The sequence below is a fragment of the Lissotriton vulgaris genome, chromosome 5, assembly GCF_964263255.1.
Source record: "Lissotriton vulgaris chromosome 5, aLisVul1.2, whole genome shotgun sequence".
Classification (NCBI taxonomy): domain Eukaryota; kingdom Metazoa; phylum Chordata; class Amphibia; order Caudata; family Salamandridae; genus Lissotriton; species Lissotriton vulgaris.
The window spans coordinates 742,879,525-742,897,372 of record NC_141693.1 but is presented as its reverse complement, the minus strand read 5'-3'; the positions used below and the strand labels follow the sequence as shown (position 1 = coordinate 742,897,372).

Sequence of the window (17,848 nt, the reverse complement as noted above, 5' to 3'; positions counted from 1 at the left end):
GCCTCCCCACTGAGATCACCTGACTACCCACTGGCATGTCTGGCTGCTACCCGGGCACTCAAAGCATTTTGTAGCTCATCCTTCCTGGTGAGGTTTCTGACTTTAACCTTTAGGTTTTTGCAAATAGCCTTCAACTATTTCACATTGTTGGATTCCCAGCTATACCCCTCAAAGGCAACTTCCAAGGATGCAACAGATGATGTTCTTGGTTCAGGCAGGATGAAGCAGCAAGTTCAAACTGGCAAGATTAAAAATAGGCCGAAAAGAAAAAGAACCTGTATATGGTACGCAATACCATATTACACAATTACCTCGACCTACCCGCCTGACGTACTCAGCCGCCACCCTCATCGCTCTCAACACCGGCCGACTCCCAGAATGCCACCAAGCCACTCCAAGACGCACCCACGGACCCTTCAGCTGCCACGCCTGCAGGTTCTCCTGCATCCGGACCAGCCCCGCACCAGCACCCGCCAAGTCGAACTCCAGCAGCACCCACCTCAAGTGCATCCTGCTCAACACCCGCTCCATCCACAGACACGCCATCGAACTCTGGAACCTCCTAGACGCCACAGCCCCTGACGTTGCCTTCCTCACGGAGACCTGGATGAACGCCTCTTCAGCTCCCGACATCGCCATCGCTATCCCAGAGGGCTACAAGATCGTCCGGAGGGACCGAAACGCCAACCAGATGGGAGGAGGCATCGCCATCATCCACAGGAACACCATCCGTCTCACGACCAGCACCGACAACACCCTGACCAGCGCCGAACACCTGCATTTCCAGATCCACACCAACCCGAACACCACCCTCAGAGGCACCCTGATCTACCGACCCCCTGGACCACGCACGCAATTCAGCGAGGACATCGCCGACTTCGTCAGCCCGCATGCCCTCCCCTCCGCTGACTACATCCTCCTGGGAGACCTCAACTTCCATCTGGAGAACAACAACGACCACAACACCAGCACCCTGCTCGACAACCTCGCCAACCTGGGACTCAAGCAACTGGTGTCCACCCCCACCCACCTCGCCGGACACACACTCGACGCCGTCTTCTCATCCAGCACAGACATCGACTTCAGCCACGCCACAGAGCTTCAATGGACGGACCACAGCTGCGTCCACTTCACCTTCAAGAGTACGACGACCCACCAACACCAGCAACAGACCGCCCGCAGAAGCTGGAACAAGATCACAGCAGACCAGCTCGCCACCTCCCTGAGCCAACACCCTCCTGCCAGCTCAGCGAACCCCAGCCAGGCCGCCGACAACCTCACGAAGTGGATCAGCAACTGCGCGGACGAACTCGCCCCGCTGAGGACCCCGCCTAGCAGACCCGGCAGCAAGAAGGCCCCATGGTTCACCGACGAACTCAAGAGCTCCAAGAAGAACTGCCGAGCCCTCGAGAAAGTCTGGAAAAGGGAACCGACACCGGACAACAGGACCTCCTACAAACTTGCCACCCGGAAACACCACCAGCTGATCCGCGCCGCCAAGAAAACAGCATTCAAGGACCGGTTGGACAACAACGCACACAACTGCAAGGAACTCTTCAACATCGTGAAAGAGCTTTCCAACCCCAGCGCAGGAAACAACGACATCACCCCATCGCAAGACCTCTGCAACTCCCTCGCCTCATACTTCCACAACAAGATCACGGACATACACAGCAGTTTCAACAACCAACCAACGCACACCACGACCGACCAGCCACCCCCCCCCACCACCACCCTCCACGCCTGGACCCCGATCAGCACCGAAGACACCATCCGCACGATGAACTCCATCCACTCCGGGTCACCGACCGACCCCTGCCCTCACCACGTCTTCAACAAGGCCGACGCTGTCATCGCACCCCACCTGCGAGACATCATCAACACCTCCTTCGACACCGCCATCTTCCCTGAAAGCTGGAAACACGCCGAACTCAGCGCTCTACTCAAGAAACCAACAGCGGACCCCACCGACCTCAAGAATTACCGCCCCATCTCGCTTCTCCCGTTTCCAGCCAAAGTCATCGAGAAGACCGTCAACAAGCAGATGGCCGCCTTCCTCGAGACGAACGGATCCCTCGACCCCTCACAGTCCGGCTTCCGAGCCAAACACAGCACCGAGACCGCCCTCATCGCCGCCACCGATGACATCCGAGCCCTGATGGACAATGGAGAAACAGCGGCCCTCATCCTCCTAGACCTCTCCGCGGCATTCGACACGGTCTGCCACCGCACCCTAGTACGGCGCCTCAGCAACATCGGAATCCAGGACAAGGCGCTGGAATGGATCATCTCCTTCCTCGACGGAAGAACACAGAGAGTCCGCCTACCACCGTACAAGTCAGAGGCCTCCGAAGTCTTCTGCGGCGTCCCCCAAGGATCATCCCTGAGCCCCACCCTCTTCAACGTCTACATGAGCCCCCTCGCGGCCATCGTACGCAAACACCACCTCAGCATAATCTCCTACGCCGACGACACCCAGCTGATCCTCTCCCTGACCAACGACCCCGCCGCCGCCAGAGCCAACCTGCACGAAGGGATGAAAGAGGTAGCCGTGTGGATGACGACCAGCCGCCTGAAACTGAACTCGGACAAGACGGAGGTCCTCATCCTGGGCTCCTCACCCTCCGCCTGGGACGACTCCTGGTGGCCTCCCGCCCTGGGCACCGCACCCAAACCGACAGACCATGCACGAAACCTGGGCTTCATCCTGAACTCCTCCCTCTCCATGACCAGGCAAGTCAACAGCGTCTCCTCGGCGTGCTTCAACATCCTACGCATGCTACGGAAGATCTTCTGGTGGATCCCCACAGAGACCAGGAAGACCGTCACCCAGGCCCTCGTCACCAGCCGACTGGACTACGGCAACGCCCTCTATGCCGGGACCACCGTCAAGCTCCAGAAGAGACTCCAGCGGATCCAAAACGCCTCAGCCAGACTCATCCTCGACATCCCACGATCCAGCCACATCTCCGGACATCTGAGAGACCTTCACTGGCTCCCCGTCAACAAGAGAATCACCTTCCGCCTCCTCACCCACGCACACAAAGCCCTACACGACCAAGGCCCGAGCTACCTCAACAGCCGAGTCAACTTCTACGCTCCCCAACGCCACCTCCGATCAGCCAACCACGCCCTCGCTGCCGTCCCCCGCATCCGAAGAGCGACTACAGGAGGAAGGTCCTTCTCCTACCTGGCCGCCAAGACCTGGAACTCCCTCCCGTCCGACCTGCGCCTGACCCAAGACCACCTCTCCTTCAGGAAGAAGCTGAAGACCTGGCTGTTCGAGCAGTAGCGGCACCCCCCCCCCCCTTCCCCAGCGCCTTGAGACCCTACGGGTATGTAGCGCGCTTTATAAGTGTCACTGATTGATTGATTGATAACCGACAGCAATACAGTGAAAACACTACAAAATGACACCACACCAGTTTAGAAAAATATCCAATATTTTTATATATCCAAAACAAGACCAAAACGATCAGAATCCAACAAACAGTACTTAAAAATATATACTTTGCAAGATATCCTTAAAATGACAGAAATAGCTCAAAAACACAGTTCTTACGAGTCTGTAGCTCGGTCCAGGGCCACCGTAATGCTGAAATCAACAGAGTCTAACGGTTCCAGCCGACTGCTTCGGTACTGGCCAGCGAAAGCATGAACAGACTAGGTAACAGTACTTTTCGCGTTGCTGCTGGCACATTGGTGTGAGCTGGTCGGTGCAACCGTTGCGGTTGCATTGCAAAATGGAAGCAGTGCAGGGTGCGGTGCTCTCATGATGCGGTGCAGGCAATCATCCAGACTGCATCGGTGAGACCAAGACTTACTGTGCCAGGCAAGATGGTTCTCAATGCGGTGCCCGCAAGTTGTGTTGCAAGCAACAGAGCTGGTTACGCAAGCTGGCGTTGGTCAGCCCAGACTGCTGTGTGGGTGAGGCAGTGAGTTCTGAAACTTACGAGCAGTGCCCACAGCCACGATGTGGGCTTGGGTGTCTAAGTCAGCAGGCAGCAATGGCGTCGGTGAGACCACGATGACGAAGTGAAGCAAGATAGTGTGAAGTGCGGTGCACACAGGCCACGGTGCAAGCAGTGGCTCATTGGCAGTGGTGTCGGTCGTTGTCGTCGGTGAGACCAGGGTTGCGGTGCGAGATGTGGCGGTGCCTTTAGCACACGTAGCCAGCAACAGAGTCTGTGACGGAGTTGGTTAATTTTCCCTTCTCAATGGCAACTGAAACATCGGTTCCAGAAGCGGTACCCAGAGGTTTGTGAAGTCTTTGCAGTCTCTGAGACTTTGAAACACAAGGCAAGCTCTACGTCAGGCTTTTGAAGATACTCAGCACAAGTAAAGAAAGGTTAATGTAGTCCTTTCACTGCCAAAGGCAGAAGCAGCAACTGCAGGCCAGCAAGGCAACAATAGAGCAAAGGGGTAGTACTCCTCTTGGCAGCTCTTCCAACTGTTCTTTTTGGCAGGTTCCTTAATTCCAGCAAGTTCTGGGGTCCGGGCCCCAATATGTATACTCAAACTTCCTTTGTTCTCTCAGGCTCAGAGTGTATGTTCGTAGTCCAAGCCAGTTCTGTCCTCTTTGGCTCAGCTTGAGACAGCATTGTTCAAAGCAGACCAGGCCCATTCAGGTGCAAGGACATCTCCTCCCACAACTCTAAATGCATCTAAAGTCTATTCAGCCCAGTGCTGACTAGTCCAGGAAAGGCAGGATACACCCCAACCCCTCCAATGGCTGTTTGAAGAGAATGCACATTCCAGGCCCCTGTCACTCCAAAGCCAGACAGTCACTCCACAATCCCAGCAGAGGTACACAGGATAGCTAAGCAAGAAAATATCTACTTTCTAAAAGTGGTATTTTCAAACACAGAACATAAAAATCATTTTTACTAAGAGATGCATTTTTACATTCTGAGTCCAGGCATACTAAACTCAATTTCCCTTATCTTGTCCCAATGGGAAGTTATGCTTATAAGATGTTATAAGTAAAACTCTCATTCTACCCTATGGGACAGAGAGCCTTTCCATAATGAAAAACGAAATGCACTGTATTTCTCTACAAAAACATGCTGCACACACCAGTACATGTCCTACCTTTAACATACACAGCACCCTACCCACAGGGGTACTTTGGGCCTACCTTAGGGGTGCTTTATATGTAAGAAAATAGAAGATTAGGGCCTGGCAAGTAAGTGCACTTGCCAGGTCGACATGGCAGTTGCAAACTGCGTGCAGTCCCTGAAATGGCAGGTCTGAGATACCTTTTCGGGGCTACCCATGTTCATGGCACAATCAGTGCTACAGGGCAACTAGCAGCATTTAATTTACGGGCCCAAGCACATGCATTGCACTTTACTAGGGGATTACCAGTAAATAAAATATGCCAATCATTGAAACACCAAACTATAATAACCATGTACAACAGGAGCACCAGCACTATAACACTAAACAGCAGCGAGAAAGTGCATAGAGACACTAAATCAGCAAAAACAGAGTCAAAACCAGTAGGTCAGAAAGCAAAAAGACAGGGGAAACCTGCCAAAAGATGGAATGTCTGACAGAAGGCCTATAGAACCCTAAGCCTGGGGGCACACTCTTATTATTAGGACATATATTTCATATATGTCTTAACAGCAACACTTCTAGATTGTTGTTTTGCTGTGGAAAGGCTCCTAGCCCCATAGACGAACACAGGGTTACCAGTTGACCCCTCAGCCAAGTTAACTTCTGAATGGGACTCCCTAGCTATTAACTGGTACTATAAGTTATCAAATTAATTATGGATTTAACCCACCCTGATTCTCATGACGAATTTAATGTCACTACAACAGAAATGCAACTTTTAGAAAGTTGCCACTCTGTGACCCAGTTGTCTAGTAGTCTTGCATGGGCACTAACCAACAGACAGAATTCTGTCTGCCCAGGAAATAGTGTGAATGACTCCCTGGCTTAGGAAAAATAGCAGCCTGCTCCAGGGTGAGGTGTTACCTTCATGTCACAGGAAGCCACTCAGGGTGGTAGCCCAAAAGGCGAACTTCAAAGGCAAAAACGCCTTTGTGGGCAGATGGCATTCACACTCTTGAGGGACTGCCATTTATTCTGGTAGACAGGCTGGAGTCAGAGACAGAGAGGAAAACCAGTGCCTAACAGGTTTTCTCATGGGCATGTGAAGCCCTAAGGTACCCACACCTCTGGGGTGGGCTACCACGCTCCGGACATCCGAGAAAGGGTCCCAACATCTGGAGAGGGGACATAATAGCGTAAACTGGGATTGCTAGAGGCCACACATAGCTGGAAAGTTGTCACCAAGATGGAGGTAACCTGGTAGCTTATTTGTAAGTGACCGCATTGTCCCCCTAGGGCACTTTCTGAGAATAAATATGGCACCATTGGCACTCTCCACTTCATATCACTTCAGATCTGGTTCACAGACTGAAGACAGACTGCCCTGCAGCCCCCTGGACTGTACAAAGAGAAGCTACATTGCCTGCTGGACTGTCCCTGCTGCACCTCGGGCAAGTGAAATTAGGGCTGTTCATGATGCTCCTGGCTCAGGGGAAGTCATACTCTCCCCCAGACTGAAGCAGTGACTACAGATTAGTTAGCCTGCCCCCTGGAATAGCACCAGGGACATTAAAGCTGAAAAAGCCCAAAACAGCAAGTTGGTAGCCACTTCAGAGGAATCGGTGCTAACTACCACTGGGTGCCCCAAGATATTGATCCTCGGCAGTGAAAAGTTGCACCCGAGTCAGCCAGACCCAGAAGTGTTATCAGAGTCAAGATTGGTTGTTCACGAGGGATACGAGCGTCCAACCAAAGATTTTTTTGTGACTGTTTTAGAGGGAGACCAGTAACCCAGCCACAGCAGCCCTTCAAAGGTCTTGAAAATGACATAGAGGGACTCCAATCTCTGAGGCCAAAGTCGCTTCATAAGAGCTGTGGACCAAAGAATCACTACGAAGGCACCCCCATTGACCACACAACAAACGGAACATCTGTGAGCATCTTTTCATCCTGTATCCTCAGCATCAGGACCACTCCATTAACGTCTATGAAGGTTGCATTGTAAAGTTTGGAACTGGACTGGAACATACTCTGGAAGCCATATAACTGTCCAAATATACCTCATTGGGTGCCAGATCTTCTCCCTGTTGGGTTTGGTCACCCAAACCAGGCAAAAGTAGCCAAACTAACAATTTACAATTTTGTTTAAATATTGTAAACTTTAAATAGACCAATGCTTGTTTGTGGCTGAATTAAAAAGTGATAAAACATTTAAAAACCTATTTTTGTGGAACACTCTATTGGATTTTTCTAATCAATGCCTCTAAAAATTCATAAAATATAATCTATTTGTTTAAATTGGTCTTGTGTTTTTTACATGTTGTGTTGCTTTCTTATTTCACTGTTTTGTACTGTGAAATGTTTTAGAGTACGCTCTTTTGTGCAAGCCTTGCTGCTCAAAGCCATGGCTACCTAGGGTTGAGCTTAAGGCTGTCCAGATGAGCTTGACTGGACTCAAACTGTGTTTGGGAGTGTATTCCAGAGTAAGGCTGCACAGCCATACCATATGATACACCCCAATCTTCACATTGGTGCCTAATGGTGGGATCCAGAACTTGCGTTTAGCTTTACCAGACAATTAGTAAGTTAGCAATTACCAAAAGGACCTGCCAAGTTTAAATTGAGCAAAAAGTTTCAAAAGCTACCAAGTTCTGTAGATCCAAGGGACTGTCGTTCTGAGGATAAGAAGTTGACAATCGGACCTCATTAAAGTAGCAAAATGTTTTGCAACTCCTTAAAGATGGAGAACATGGAACTTGACTTGCCCACCATGCCCACACTAAAAACCAATGTGTTAAGGGTGCTGTGCAGGAGTAGGAAAATCATACCAAGAATCACACTCACAAAGGAGGACCTTGGAAAAGCTCTTAGAGCTTGGAAGGAGGCAAGGAGGGCCCATGCCCAACTGGCAGATGAAATCAACCCCTACACTGGTGATAAAGAATATCGCAGAGATCATTCGAAAACTGAGGGGGACAATGAGAGTGTGGTCTTCACAATTCAACCAATGCCTGGCTCCACATCTGGGAGTAAGAAGAACTTTACTTTTGGAAGGGGAACAAAGGATCTGGATGCCCAGCTCAGGTTCCTACAGATTGAGGAGATGCAGCTTGTTCTGGAAGAAATTAGATTGGCCCTTGAGGATCAAGTTGGGGCTAAAACCAAAAGGACATGGTGGCAGCAAGAAGAAACCAGAGGTGCATACAGGAGTTGCCTGTGATCCCAGGTTGTCCAAGGACATAGTTTCTAGGTTTGTAGAAGGGGATGACAGGTAAATGGCTGGCATCCTATGATAGAGCTTGCGGGATGTGATGGGTGGGTATTCAACATTGGATTGGGGTCCTTATTGTGGGAACTGATCCTAACAGTAGGGAGAGATAGGCTGCTGGCACTTGAGGATGAGGTGGCAGAGCCATACATCCACATGAAGGGGGCCCTCATGGAGCTATTTTGCCTCACTCTGAAGGAGTAAAGACTGAAGTTAAGGAACACACACAAGGGGTCAACACAGACATGGGTAGACTTTTTAGATGCCTCTGCGACTCCCTGGAAGACTGGAACATGGATTACAAGGTAGATACCTATGAGGGGCTCTACAATTTGGTGGTACAGGAGCACATACTCATAAATTGTACCTCAGAGAAGTTACACCAGTATCTCATAGATTCAACACTCCCTAGCCGTATAGTGTTGGCTAAGAGAGCTGATGAGTGGGTTAGGACAAGAGAACCCAAGAAGATCCAGGAGGTCATCCCAAGAAGGGGGAGTCAGGCCCACATAAGCAAAAGGAGCGGGTAGTAAACTTGCCTAAGATGTTCCCTCAGAACCCCAGAACCCTAAAGAGGAAGTTAAAACTCAACCCACCTCGAGCTGTGACATCTGGAGGGAGATACCCTCTCAAGTACCCATATCATTTTCTGAATCCCAACAGCACAGTGTGAGCATGGAACTAAGACTTGTATCTGGAGACCGGATTGTCTAGTGTGGATACCCAGAAATCTTGCTGCATCTAAGGTGTGTGGTTCCTGTACTGCAGGGTCTCTGACACTCATAACCATCTAGTTAGTGGTGAGCGGATTCACTGGTTGTGGGACCCGACATGACCTGTTTCATTGATCGTGGTGCCTCTTTCTAGTGTGACTTGCAGACTGCATGCTCATTGAGTACAGTGTGCAATTCACAGGGTGCGAACCTCAGAGGTGGGGGTGTACACGTAGTAATGCCGCATTCTACTCATGTGAGTTTGCTTAACTTGCACTTGTGTGTGTGTGACTGGACTAGTCTGGTGCAATCTGTATCATCATGCACCAGACGTGGTGCCTTCTTTCCAGGGACATATGGAAATGTCAACTCTTCATTGTGTTACCGGAATCGCCTGGTGCAACCCATTTCCTCATGCACTGGCCATTGCGTCTCATTTCCATGGAGGTACGTAACTTGCAACTCTTTGTGTTTGAGACCTGAAGTGTCTGGTGCGACTCATACCAATACGCACCAGATGCTGTGTCCGAATTGCTGGGACACAAACCTATCGAGAGGCTCCTCTGTATTACTGGCATTTAATCAGTTGGTCCTTTTTTGACTGTTATCAAAGTGGACCCACTGCCCTCCCCACACATGGTCCCCCCGAAGACAACTTGGCACCATTTACTAGTGAGAGAGATATTGACTGGGTTGAAGAAACACTTCTGAGATAGTTTAAACAGTGTCAAGAGACCGCATGAGTCTATAGTGTTTTGAGACCTTTGAGTGAACTTCCTTAGTGGCTGCTAACCTTCCCTTGTTGACATCTACCTCCTAACTAAACCTTGCTACATGTCCCCACCTGCTTCCCGAGGACCCAGACTAAGTGTAACTTCAGCCGTGTGCGGCCTAGTATCCTGGAGGTGGGCTGGTTATCTTCCATCCGGAGGTATAGGACAATTGGGGTGAACCAGAGGGTGGAGGGAGGCTGGGGCCACAGCGTCTGCAGGGTGTGATCCACTGACTTGATGGGTACCAGTAGCATCGCATTAGGGTGCTCAGTGCGTATGTGTGTGAAATCCTGGGCTGGTACCAGTCACATCGTGTAACGGCGCCGAGTGTGTGAGAACGAAGGAGTGCAAATCTCCAGACTGCCTGTGATTCTTGATACTGGTCTCTATTGCTCCTGTAATACATTGATTTAATGTCAAAAGTGCAATGACATTGGGTTTACCTACGTGGCTCCAGCCCGTGGAGCTGCTAAAAAGTGTTCTCGTTTCATGTATGTACATATCTTTTATATTGTTGTGATCAGGGGTTTCCCCAATAACTGTGCAGGACTTTATTATCAGGAATGCTAAAGTGGCCTTGGAGTGGATAGCGTGTCACACTGCATAAGGGTGCTCTCTCTAATGAGGGGATTTAGATTAGGAATTCTCAAAAGTGTGCATACTATTGATATAACAATACGAGTGGTCCTAGTACTGCTAGTAATATTTTCAAATGTATTTTATGCCCAAAAGTGTATGATGTTGATGTTATAATGATTGAATATGTGTGTTTAATTTAAACATTATTTACATACATCCTTTGTGAAGTCTTGTTTGTGACTCTCTATTTATCACGTGTGACTGCTGTATCTTTGCTTTACACATTGCCTCTAGGGCAAGCCTGTCTGCCCAGTGACAAGCTACCTAAGGGTGAGTACAGGTTATATAGCAAGTGTAATCACCCACCCTTGGTGAAAGCGGTAGGTTTTGCCTGGCTGGGAGCATCCCTTCAACCAACCAGAGAGTGCTGGTTTCAACAGGTAACCTCAGCTGGCATAGGGTGGTAGTCATTCCAGACCTCCCCCTAGAATGCATCCTAGGCAGTGACCTCCCATAGGTTGGTCTTAACCAAGATGTAAAATTAGGAAAGGAAGGCTACTCTTCGCAAGATACAGATGGAGCCAAGGGCTGTCTATCCCAGTAAGGGAGAACAACAAAGTTGGCATTGGCAAGTCCTCTCCTGAACTCCTGTTGTTTTGCTGTGAAAAGGATAGTAGCCCCATTGGCTAACACAGTGTTACTGGCTGACCCCTTAGCCTGGCTAACTTCTGGATGGGACTAGCTAGCTGAGAACTGGAAGGTATCAAATTAATTGTGGCATTAACCTAACCTGAAACCCAAGACAAGTTCTAATGTCACTATTAAAGAAATGCAACTTTTAGAAAGTTGCCACTCTGTGACCCAAGTGTCCAGTTGCCTCACACGGGTACTGACCAACAACAAGCATTCTGCTTGCCTGGGGGGTAATGTAAACAAGTTCCTGGCTTGAGAACAATAGCAGTCTGCTGCAGGGCGAGGTGATACCTCATTTCACAGAAAGCCACTCAGGGTGTTAGCCCTGCTTGACTCTAAGTTCCTTTGTGCAAGCTTTGCTTCTCAAAGCAATAGCTACCCAGTGTTGACCTTAAGGTTGTCCTAACTTACCACACGCAAGACAGATGTTGCCAGTGTATTACACAGTAAGGCTGCACAGCCATACCATATAATACACCCAAATCCTAATGGCTTCCCTTCATAAGCAGCTACATTTATATAAGGGGAAAAATGCATATTACCCAACAAGATACATGTGCTATCATACCATCTCATAAAAGTCTGCCACTATCTATATATAGTTGCATATATACAGGGGTTAATGCACAATACTAAAAGGTATATGCACACATCAGACCATGTACATACTGCTGCTTCTATGCACATATGGGTCTTTATATACAGGAATTTCTCTACCCATTACACCTTTTATAAAGTGCCATGTGGATATGTGCATGTATAAGTACATTTCTGTTTTTTGTTATATTGGGGAAAAAGCTCCTTTCAAAATGTGCTCCTTCCTTTCTCACTCTGACTCATTCCAAACCTTTCTGAGTACTATGAACTCCCAAACATCATTCTTAAACTTCCCCTTTCCTTTTCTACTCATGTCACCCCCCCTAACAAGTGCATATGAACCCTACTTACAAAACCAACTCATTACTTACCCTTTCAAATCCATTCCCATCATTCTATCCCTACTCTAAACTCTACTAAATACACAGGCAAGCAAGAGCACAAACCTAACACAACTAATGATCAAGAACCCCCTCACTTATTACTAACCTACTAACTATTAACCTCTAATCTTAGGGTCAGTAGTAGCATGATACTCACCGCAAAGCGCTGCAACTCCGCAGCAGGGCTTGTAAGCACTATGTAAGAACAAGTTGCAATTGGGCTTTAGGCTTTCTCCTTTCAAGTCATTGGTAGGTGTGTGACACAGGCCTGAATAAAGGCTGACACGTAGCCTAGATAACATTCTATATGAAGATTCATGATCCCTCATATTTCAATCGGTTCCCTCCTAAGGGAGGCAGAATTCATGCTCGTGTTAGACCCACATCCCCAGAAATACTCAACCCAGAAGTCGCTAGATCAAAGTCAGGATAACCTGCATGAACTAGCATGAAAAAAGAAATGGGTCAAAGATGGTAACCTCTAGTCCCAGTGTCCACCCAATCTAGGTGAAGGAACAACAAGGGCCTTCTCTATGTGAGACTCCTATTTTGAGTGCATATTTGTATGATCTGGAATTGTTTCAGGTATGTCAGGTTGGGATTCCTCTCCCAGGAGGAAGTTTTTATATGTGTCCCAGTGAGAATGTAACATGCACCAGTTACATGTTTCCTCAGCAAAAACGTCTGGCACTGCAGTACTGTGTCTGTGACATTTCTCCATAGGGTGCAGTTCATGGGCAGCTCAAGGCCTAGTGAGAACAGGAAGGATAGGGGTATGTAACACAGTGCACAGTATAGTACAGTAAGTCCTTTAGGGTTGGGTGCACAATTTGTGCCCCTATCAGGATAGGAAGCAACTCTTTAGCTTATGAGCTTTATTACATTTGTCTGGGCCTGAATATACCTAGAACTATATGTGTGTACTCCTTTATATCTCCTACTTATCCCAGGTGTGTAGGTGATTCTCTCATACTCTGTTATCTATCTCACCCTCATGCTATACGTTGGTGCCTACCAAGTGTCTTATGTATTGTTGTTTATTCTGTACAAATCATTGATGTGTGTCCCTTGCCACATGCAAGTGTTCTCCCTGCTGTATGCTGGGGTGTGCCCCTTGATATACACTCCAGTAGTACCCATTCTACACAATAGTGTTGTATTTATGCAACCTTCTTTTGCACCATCTTCAAATACTTATATTCTGGTTTTTCTCTCCATAGCTTAATGTTAAAGTGGTTCTGACGGTCGCTGTGAAGTTAGCCACATTGCCGAACCAGGGAGGCACATTCACTGTCCCACTATGCACATCCTATGGATGGGGCGTAACAAAGACCAATGGATTTGCACTTTCAGAGATGCTTCAAGGAGTTGATATTCCTGTAGTAAACCAGACCCAATGCAACAATAAGTACAGAGGGGCAATAACTGCAAACATGATATGCGCTGGTGTAGAGAACAAGGACACCTGCAAGGTAGGACACTCTCAATCACTGTTCCCGCTAACCTGCGCGGGCGCGCGCACGCGCACCTCTCCAGACGTGGCCGCGCACTCCGTGTGTCGAGCGCGCACACAGCCAGAACGTTGCAAGAGAGAGTCGCGCCGCTGCTTTAAAACAGCGAGCGGCGCGAAAAAACAGCCACTTTCTAATTGCTGCATGCCGGAGTCGGGACGGAGTACAGGTAAGGCTTTCTTAGGGCATGGTGCTATGCGGCTGTTGGTAAAGCGCCGGATGATTGTGGGCTTTTGTTTAAATGTTGATGTTAATTAGAGCCACTTCACGGGCTCTGATTAGCATCAATACTTTAACAAAAGCCCACAATCTCCCCGCACCGCGCTTTACCAACACAACAGTAGAGCCACTTTAAAAACACAGCGTGTACATTCTGCAAGTACACGCTGTGTTTTTAAACTGGCTCTACTGTTGTGTTAGTAATGCACGGCTGCAAGAGCAATTGTTGGCTTTTGTTTAAGTATTGATCTTAATCGGAGCCCGCAAAGGGGCTCTGATTAACAGCAATACTTAAACAAAAGCCAACAATCATCCGGCATCATACCTTCTAGAGCGCAGCATGTTACTGGGCAGCCCCATTCATAGCTTTCAAGGTTTCAAATTGCGTGCGACATTTTCATAATTTCAGTTTAATTAAAAGTGACATTTCAATGATTATGGGTGTCACTTTCTCGAGAGCAAAGTCACGCAATGAAGACAAGGGAAACCTAAAATGACATCCATTTGAGCAACTAATCACTGAACTAAAGTACACTAACGGCAGGCAGCAGAAAACTGAGAGGTGCAGACAGCATGACTGCACAGTTCTCAGCCACAGTAAACCAAAGGCAGAGGGCGCAGGCAACTCAGAATGATTTAAGCATTAATTGTATTTATTAATAGCAGCCACAGCAAGCCAGCTGAACTACTATATACCTACGCCGCGGGTTCAGGCAGGTACTCTTGGTTGGGACCGCTATATAAATATAATACTGTACTGCTGACTTTCAAAGTAGCTCAGTAGGCAGCGCGCCTACTGGACACAGCACTGCCTCGTGACATCAGTCGTGGCAATGAATGCAGCACTGGAAAACCATCTTCTATTAATAAACTGTAGCAGCCAAGTGAGTTAGCAGAAGCTATTACCTCAGTCACTGTCAGCCCCCAAGCCCAGGAGCAGCGTGCATGACGCAGCGCGCTGCCACTCTTTTAGTTTAATCAGCATTATTGTCAGCGAGGAGCTCTCAGCTGCTGTCCCATTAATGCGTGACTTTGCATTTCAGTGCGGGATGCAGACCACCACACTGAAATGCGTTAGAGCCACAGCTGATGTGTGATGCTTGGCAGGGCTGCCCATTGTTATTTGTGCAGGCAATGGAACCCTTTGTGGCTAAACTAGAGTGGAGAACCATCTTTGGGCATTGCTCTGTGGATGACAATCCATTGGATCCAGGCTTCCATTGACAGGCCTACTGTTCATAAGTTAGTTGAGGGTTCACATGGTCCCAATCACTGTGTCCTAGCACAATTTTGAGACTGCATTTGGACTAGAGATTACAATGGAAAAGTCATATACATGGATTTTGAATTACATTGCTTATCAGCAAAATTACAGTGGGCTGCTACATGGCTCAGTGACCAACAACTTACTGAGATAGTTACCCTAGAAGGCATACTTCTTGAGGGCATGCTCTACCACTTATTTCATACCAGGGCCACTGTACCACAGGCTATTTATTCCCAGCTTGGTAAGGGTTGCACTGGGTTTCATGCCAAGGGTGCTCTGTAAGACACAAGTGAAAACTTCTGCTTCGGAAATCTCCAAACAGAACCCTTAAGGCTGGGATTAATAAATGGCCAAGATCGTCTTGACAAGGTCAGAGGCTGTGAGGATGTAAAAACAGGTTTGACACAGGATCCCTGCCTGCATTCATCTCACTAGTGACTGGGTATGTGCTCTACAATGCGTATTTCTTAACACAGAGGGCATTAGTGGAAATGATGTGTAGAATCTGGGGTCTAAAAACAACAAACTCCAGACTCATGCTCTAATACATTTACTGTACATTCTGAGAGATGGTAGAGGTTATAATATTGTAAATGGTTTTATGGTGTTTGGACAAAATATTGAGCTGTAAATATCAGGAGGCAGAAATATCGGGGGAAAATATTGTGATACACAAATATTGTGAAGCAAAAACTATTGTTGTCCACGGGCTCTGATTAACATCAATACTTTAACAAAAGGCCACAATCTCTCCTGCACCGCGCTTTACTAACAAAACAGTCTAGCCAGTTTAAAAAGGCAGCGTGTACATTCTGCAAGTACACGCTGTGTTTTTAAACTGGCTCTACTGTTTTGTTAGTAATGTGCGGCTGCAAGAACAATTGTGGGCTTTTGTTAAAGTATTGATGTTAATCAGAGCCCTTTCTCGTGTTTATCCAATTTGCAAACTGCCCTTAAGACCCTTATTGTGGCACTGTATGTGTGAAAATGCACAATCTTTTCACTTTTTATTTAAAGTAAACGTTTTGAGTGACATTTGGCGCCGCACGCGCGGTCTGGTTCCTGGCGCACTTAGCCATGGTTGCAGCGCACAGAGACCCTCCACTGCCGCACACAGAGGAAAAAAATTAGAGGGAACATTGCTCTCAATACATGATTCTCAGTTTTTTCTCTGGTCACCCTCCTTCTCATGATGTATCTTCTTTCTCCCTAGGGAGATTCTGGTGGACCCTTCATATGCAACGGGAAGTTGCAAGGAATTACGTCCTGGGGCTACAGCTGTGCGACACAGTATCCCGGAGTCTATACCAAAGTAGCAAGCATTCGTCTATGGATAGACAACATCCTGGCAAACAAATGAAACCAGATCATGATAAAAAAAGTTGTGGATACAAAATTTGAGAGGTCGAAGCTGGACAAGAAGAATGCAAACCTCCTGCCCAATCAGGATGATACATTATAGTCTCTGATGTGCAAATAAAAGTCTCTATCGCCCCTGAACTCCCTTTCATTCTGGTGCCTGGCTCAAATATGGCATCGCTCCTGGTCATAGTTCCACTTGTTGCTTCTCTTTCCAATGTGATCTCTTTCTCACTTCTAATCTCGTTCTTCATACTGCTAACTACTCTGGGCCTCATTTATGAAAAGTGACGCATCGCTGCATGAAAACAGCGATGCGTCACTTTTCATTGCGCCATCCTTGCGACATGGTGGATGCGTCATATTTACAAAATGACGCATCATGTTGCAAGGAGTTACAGATACGTCAGTATTTCTGACGTATCTGTGGGAGCAAAAATGACGCATTGCTGGAGTGTGTCACAAAAGTCACGCAACTTCAGCAATGGGCCATTTAACATGGGCAAGTCCCATTTCAATGTGCCTGCATCAGTCTTACGTCTGCTGTGAGGCAGGCGTAAGATAATGACGCATTTGCATCCTGAAAGTGACACAATGATATCTCATAGATTTCACTGCATCATTTCTATGAGGCTTACTTGCGTCAAAAAGCCCACCCTGCATACATTATACCTGGCGTAGGTATAATGTAGCGCAGGGGTTTACAAAGTGACGCATCTACCTAGATGCGTCACTTTGTAAATATGACGCAACATGGCACATTTTTTACCTTGCTGGTGCGTTACAAAAAGTGACGGACCAGCGGGGCACAAGTGACGCGCGGCCTCATAAATGAGGCCCTCTGTTTTTACTGACTGATCCATTTCTCCCAATATCCATCTCTTTTCTGCAATCATTTCTTTCCATGATCTCGCCTCAGAAGCTCTCCTTTTTTACTCCAGCTTTCCAATAGTTAGAAAAGAATGCACACCATGTAACATTTTGTGGACTAGCTATGTAGACTTCTTGCTAAGATAAATAGGTAACATCTTCAAGCAGTAAATATAAGCAGAAGGTAACGTAAAGTTCTAACGGGTATAGGTACAACCCCCCCCCCCACACACACACACACACACTCTCTCTATCTTTCTTTCTGATCAGTCAAGAACTTCCCCAGCTCTGTCTACTGTCTGAACAGGTCGCTCAATGGCAACAGAACACTCCTGATCACACACAGAATACAAGTAGAGGCTAGTGTAAGCACCCACACAAGAATACACATTCTAACAGCCATGTGGTACCTTACTTACATTCGGCTTTATTTCATAACTCCTCTCTGCTCATCTTCATTTGGTCACAGTGACTTGTCCTTTTCTCTGTCACACACACACACACACACACACACACACACACACACTGCTCTCTCTCTGGTCCTAATGTTCTTTA

At 47.7% G+C, this 17,848-nt stretch overlaps 1 protein-coding gene across 2 annotated transcripts in view; it reads left to right on the top strand.

Moving 5' to 3' along the window:
* Positions 1-16,691, top strand: part of LOC147711485 (trypsin-like) — a 524,589-nt gene extending 507,898 nt beyond the window's left edge. For both annotated transcript variants that reach the window (XM_086920189.1, XM_086920190.1), the window contains 2 exons: positions 13,288-13,539; positions 16,278-16,691. In XM_086920189.1, coding sequence (XP_086776315.1) covers positions 13,288-13,539; positions 16,278-16,424 — 399 coding nt within the window. In that variant the 3' untranslated portion in view covers positions 16,425-16,691. The remainder of the gene's footprint in view (positions 1-13,287; positions 13,540-16,277) is intronic.
* The last annotated feature ends 1,157 nt before the right edge of the window (positions 16,692-17,848 follow it).